The sequence below is a fragment of the Gadus macrocephalus genome, chromosome 7, assembly GCF_031168955.1.
Source record: "Gadus macrocephalus chromosome 7, ASM3116895v1".
Taxonomy (NCBI): domain Eukaryota; kingdom Metazoa; phylum Chordata; class Actinopteri; order Gadiformes; family Gadidae; genus Gadus; species Gadus macrocephalus.
The window spans coordinates 26,800,509-26,806,508 of record NC_082388.1 but is presented as its reverse complement, the minus strand read 5'-3'; the positions used below and the strand labels follow the sequence as shown (position 1 = coordinate 26,806,508).

Here is a 6,000-nt window from a genome sequence, read left to right as displayed (position 1 = left end):
CTATTAATCTACGATGTTCATGTACAATATGGTTAGTGGATATAAAATATATATAGGATGCTCTCACCTTGAATAATTCACAAAATATGATTCAGTTATTCTGTGACCGTCGCAGTCACTCAATTATAACGCTATCATGCTGTCTTCATTGGCTCAAAACTCCAAACAATACGTATTTTAATAAATTCAAACTTTTATTGAGAGTGTAGTTTCACTGTTTATGCATATTCTACGCGTTGTCGGCTGAAGCCTGCACCCCTGTCACCGCGGTCTGCTCTTCTACGCGTCGTGCTTCTATGCGCGCATCCACGGGTCGGAGGTGAATGTCCAGGAGTAACCCGCACCGCGTCACATCGCACCACTCTCTGCTGTTCATGGAAATGAGCTCAGCATGATCTGTGTGTAGTTTCATCCCAAGTGAAGATGTCAAGGTAAACCCGGACCCGGTCTACTACACACAGCGTCTGGATCTGCAGAGCAGGAAGGATTGCGTGCCAATTCTTCACACAGGGTGAGCCCCTTGTGTTGTGTGTGGTTGTCGGGCTTCTTACTTCGCTGGTGTCTTCTTGCTGTCTGTGTTGGCCCTGTCACTTGACGTCCAGCCCGCCGGCCCAGGCCACGCGTGTGTACACACACAGGTAGACACCACACTTTGCATAGGAACTCCTCAATTCCGAGTCGGCGTCATCGTTTACTGGTTACCTTTCATTCATAATCACGGATTATGCAGCGCTCGACGCTATTATCTGCGTATTTGTTGTGCTGTTCCAAGTGGTTGACGCAAACTGTGTGTGTGTGTGTGTGTGTGTGTGTGTGTGTGTGTGTGTGTGTGTGTGTGTGTGTGTGTGTGTGTGTGTGTGTGTGTGTGTGTGTGTGTGTGTGCCCGGTTTTTCTGGTCCCACAGGTAAGTGGTCCCCAGGTAAGATGTTGCTCATAGGGACCCCGCGATGTGCTTCACTCGGTAGTACACTTGTGTGGTTGCGTTGTATTCTGCTATGCGGATTGTTCACATTCCCAAAGTCTGAATCCGTTCCTAGAAGTCCTAAATTGATGAGTGTCATATCCTATTTCTAAAAGGTTTGCTTAACGTTCTGTGTTTTAATTGTACTTATTGACGTGAGCCAACGTTTGATGGTTTCCGTTGGATCGTTTAAGCTTTGGTTTCAGGTTCTCTGGGTTTCGTAGTAGAAAACCACTTCTCAGATCATGCAGGCTCTTTCACTTGTGTCGTTTCGTTCTGTTAACCCCTGGTTTGACCTGGACGCTCTGCAACAGACTGTTTCAGCCCCCAAGCTGCGATTTCACAAGCTCTCCTGCAATATCATCCTTTCATTTTTTTTTTGTTCAGTTTATGCAACACGACAAACAACTGGTGACCTTATGGTGTTACTCTGTCCCCATGGGTGGACCCCTGTGTCTTTCAGCATCCTCTCTCTCTATCACCCCATCTTCTCTCATCCTGTCTGTCTGTCTGTCTGTCTGTCTGTCTGTCTGTCTGTCTGTCTGTCTGTGCTTCCTCATCTGTCTCTATCGCCCTATAACCTCATCCTCTCTCTCTCTCTCTCTCTCTCTCTCTCTCTCTCTCTCTCTCTCTCTCTGTCTGTCTGTCTGTCTGTCTGTCTGTCTGTCTGTCTGTCTGTCTGTCTGTCTGTCTGTCTGTCTGTCTGTCTGTCTGTCTGTCTGTCTGTCTGTCTGTCTGACTGTTTGTGTTTCGTCATCTGTCTCATTCACGGCCCTGTTGCCATGGAATTGTACCCTAGTGTAAACATTGCACAAAATGCTCACACAGATAACCTAGACGTGTTTCAGTGAGGAGAACGCCACTCAGACGCCCGTCATATACTCAGTATTAACATGAATCCTAACGTGCCCCTTTCTCTCCCTCCAGTGGTAGCAGCCTGTACTCGCCCCCCGCCCCCCACCATGGCCCAGCCGGACCCTCCTCCCAACGCCCGCAAGAAGCCGGTCCTGGGCGGTCTGCCCTCCCGCTTCGTGGTGGGCTCTGTGTCGGAGGAGAACTCTGAGGACGAGGCGGCGGGCCGGCCCGACGGGACCCAGGAGGGCAAGGAGACGCCGCGCTCCGCCTCCCCGGCCTCCTCCCTGGGCTCCGACAGCACCTACGAGACGGGCTTCGACAGCAGCGACAGCACCCTCAACAACCTCAGGTCAGAACCCCCACCAACCTCGGGTCAGAACCCCCACCAACCTCGGGTCAGAACCCCCACCAACCTCGGGTCAGAACCCAGAACCCTCGCCGAACCTCAGGTCAGTCAACCTGCGGGTTACAAACAAAGTTGTTGGCGTTCCCCGTCTGTAGCTGAGCCAAGCTTCATTCACGTTTACCTTCAGGGCGTTTAGCAGACGCTTTTATCCAAAGCGTCTTACAATAAGCACATTTGTCAGAAGAATAAGAAATAAAAATATATATCTCTGTCGGTACAGTTAGGATGTTGATAGAACCAAGTGCCGAGCACTAACCATCACTAGGTTAACCCATTCAACAGCACTAACCATCACTAGGTTAACCCATGCCCATTGCCCAGTGTACAACAGAGATGGCCCGGGTAAGACGCAACACAATGCTAAGGACTATTTTTAAGTGTAAGGACATACAACAGATAATAAGTGCGAGTGCCTTGTCCGTATAGCAGTACAGAGTGCAGGAGGCCAGGCTAGTGCTGTGGTGTCTAGCCTTGCACCCCCCAGGCCCAACGCTCTGGGTTCGTACCCGCAACGTCTGATGTCGTGGGCCTCCTCGAGCAAGCCGCCCCCTAAACCCGTACCCCTGAACATGAATCCACCGTGAGCCTCTTGTGATAAAGGCCTCTGCTAAGGCCTAAAAAAAAAAAAGGTTTGGTTCCTGTTGGTTGTCAGTTGAGGTCATGGGTAGGTAGGGAATTTATTTTATTTTTTTATTTTATTTTTTCTAGCGGCAGCGAATGATAGGTAGGTTGTTTTCATTTAAAAACGAGAAAATTCGCTCATCCTTGTACAGAATGAAGAGGTGCTGTACCAAAACGTAATTATAGTTTGCATCATGTGAAAAATGTGGTCGCTCCAGCTTTACACTAGCACAAAGGCACAGTCTTCATGGTGTGGCTCCTCTCGCTCCTTCGCTCTTGCTCTCCCCCTCTCTCTCTCTTGCTAGCCTGGCGCTCTCTCTCTCTCTCTCTCTCTCTCTCTCTCTCTCTCTCTCTCTCTCTCTCTCTCTCTCTCTCTCTCTCTCTCTCTCTCTCTCTCTCTCTCTCTCTCTCTCTCTCTCTCTCTCTCTCTTGCCCCCCTGACCTTCTTTATTTATCGTCTATGAATCTAATGTTGATTCCCTCGAATGTTCAGCCTGGTGAATGAACTCCCGTCTCTTCATCCTCAGGGAACGATCTTCTCTTTACGTCCCTTAAGCCCTGGACCCTTCAGTTCTCTGTTGGTTCTCTGAAGGCTGCTGTTGTCTCTCCTTTTGACGGACCCTCTCTAATGATGGGTCTGAACCCGCTACCCTCGGGTCCCTTGGTGTCGTCCCTCTGGAGGACCACGCTGTCCGCTGAGGCTCCGTGTTGGGACGGAAGGGATCTGGTGTCCAGACACTCGTATAGTTTACCTTCACCCAAGGAGATTGAGTTCCCAGAACACTATTTCACCCCGCTTTGCCATTCGATGAAACCAGCTATTCCTTATCCATTATTAATCCAGGCTATCCCTAAGTCTGGGCTAGTCTGAACGCTAGCCTAAATGCTATCCTGAACGCTAGCCTAAATGCTATCCTTAATGCTAGCTTAAATGCTACACGATTTTCTGGATGTCACCACCAGTGGTTGGCATGTGTACCGGTTTTGTGGTCAGTTTCACGGCTGGCGCGGGCGTGACAGCACTGAAGGGGGAGGGGAGGGGGGGCAATGAATACTTGGTATAGTATTCTATTGTCTCTGGTCGCTGTGGAACAAGAACGACTCAAACCTCCGCTGGGCTGGTTGCTATCCCGGGAACCGGCATTCTGGCAGTAGCTCCCTCTCTCAGTCTCTCCCTGTCTCCCTGACTCCCTGTCTCCCTGTCTCTCTGTCTCCCTGTCTCCCTGTCTCCCTGTTTCTCTGACTCCCTGAATCTCTATCACAGACTCCCTGTCTCACTGTCTCCCTGTCTCTCTGTCCCACTGTCTCCCTGTCTCCCTGTCTCTCGGTCTCTCCGACTCTGTGTGTCTCTGGTTCTCTGTCTCTCTGTCTCTCTCTATCACTGTCTCCCTGTCTCTCTGTCCCACCGTGTCCTTTGCTCCCAGTATCCCTGTCTCACTGAATCCCTGTCTCTCTGTGTGTCTCTGGCTGTCTGGCTCTCCCTCTGGCTCTGGCTCTCTGTCAGGGCGTGTTACACTTGCTCTCTCTGTCTGTTCCTCTCCCTCCCCCCCTCTCTCTATACCCCCCACCCCTCCTCTCTGTGGTGTTAGCTTGCTGCGTCAGTCCCAAGCAGTCAGCCTGACAAACGGGCTGGGGAACTGCCACACCTTCCCTCCCCCTCTCCCCCTCTCTGGGGTGGGGTTCTGCTGCGGTTGGAGACGCCAGTCCTGGCATGTTGACACACTTCCACTCCAGGGAACCTGAGCCGTCGGTTTGTGACGGTACCGCGACCAGGTCCACCTCGCTTCTGATCCCCTGGTCCAGAGACACGCCACCTGGTCCAGACACGCACACACCCTACCGTCTCGACTGGGTCACCCCGGCTATCGCCATGTATTGTTTACTCATGATGTTTTATGATTACTCAATCGATTAAAAAAATATATATAGTTCAACAAATAATCAATAGTGTTTCCCAATGAAAGTTATTTGCAGTTTGATTGGTGTATGTGCTTTACTGATGGGTTCAGATTAGAGCCGGTCTTCTGGAAGTTGCTCTGATTACCTTGGCCTTACAGAAACTCAACCTTTTAGAACAATGATTTAGACCTGGCTGAGATGAACCGTCCTGGCTGCCTGTGCATTCATATTGAACTTTTATTTGAGGCGATGTACAAGTGGGGCTGAGAGCAATCAAAGCATAAACCAGTTTGATTATGCAACTACAGAACTAAAACCATATCTCTATAATCCTGATGTTTCTGTAGCCTGCAGTCCTATGCTTTCAGCAGTCCTACGATCGATCCCTCGACTCTCCAGGGCTCGTCTGGAGGACTAGTTATGGTTGCCGAGAACCCTACGGACCTACGCTACAATAAACATATATTCTAGATAAGACACGCTACTCCAATGCCACGATCTACTTTCACCTGCTTCTGGATCTGCGAGGATGTTTATGTCTCTATACCTGATGGTTTACAGACACCCGCTGTCTATAAAGGACGGCTACAGTTCAATATGGCCACAACCTAACTGCGCTCCAGAAATCTCTGAACACGTGACTAGCAGAAGCAGACAGGATGGTCTATTTGGCTGGGTGTTTGACTCTCAGTCTAAAGGTTGTGGGGTTTGATCCCTAATGCCGCAGCCTATGCTTGTGTAAGAAAGGATATCGGTGTGATTGTTTGAATGAATGTGCTTTTCAGTTTGAGTTTGAGTTGAGCAGCTGCCCGTAACTTAGAAATAAGTTACAATATATGGACTCCTCTTCTCTGGTCCGACCTGATATGTCAGACAGCGATTCGGATGATAGGACTTGAATGGAAGACCTTTTTAGAAGTGTCGATATGGATGAAGGGGTTCTTCACCACACAGAGGACCTTGCTATAGACTGCAGAGCGGTAGATGCGTGTGGAGGCTTCTGGGTCCTAAAGGGGCCGGGTTCTAAAGATCCCAGGTTGTAAGGTCCCGGGTTCTAAAGGTCTGTGGTTCTAAAGGTGTGTGCAGGCTCCGTGGTTCTAAAGGTGTGTGTTCTTTGTGGTTCTAAAGGTGTGTGTTCTGTGTGGTTCTAAAGGTGTGTGTTCTCTGTGGTTCTAAAGATGTGTGTTCTGTGTGGTTCTAAAGGTGTGTGTTCTGTGTGGTTCTAAAGGTGTGTGTTCTCCGTGGTTCTAAAGGTGTG

General features: G+C 49.8%; 1 protein-coding gene across 1 annotated transcript in view; it reads left to right on the top strand.

The window, feature by feature from the left end:
- The first annotated feature begins 350 nt into the window (after positions 1–350).
- Positions 351–6,000, top strand: part of LOC132461076 (acetyl-CoA carboxylase-like) — a 62,289-nt gene continuing 56,639 nt past the window's right edge. Inside the window, 2 exon segments of the mRNA XM_060056153.1 lie at positions 351–511; positions 1,889–2,165. Of these exon segments, the coding sequence (XP_059912136.1) occupies positions 1,924–2,165 (242 nt within the window). The 5' untranslated portion in view covers positions 351–511; positions 1,889–1,923.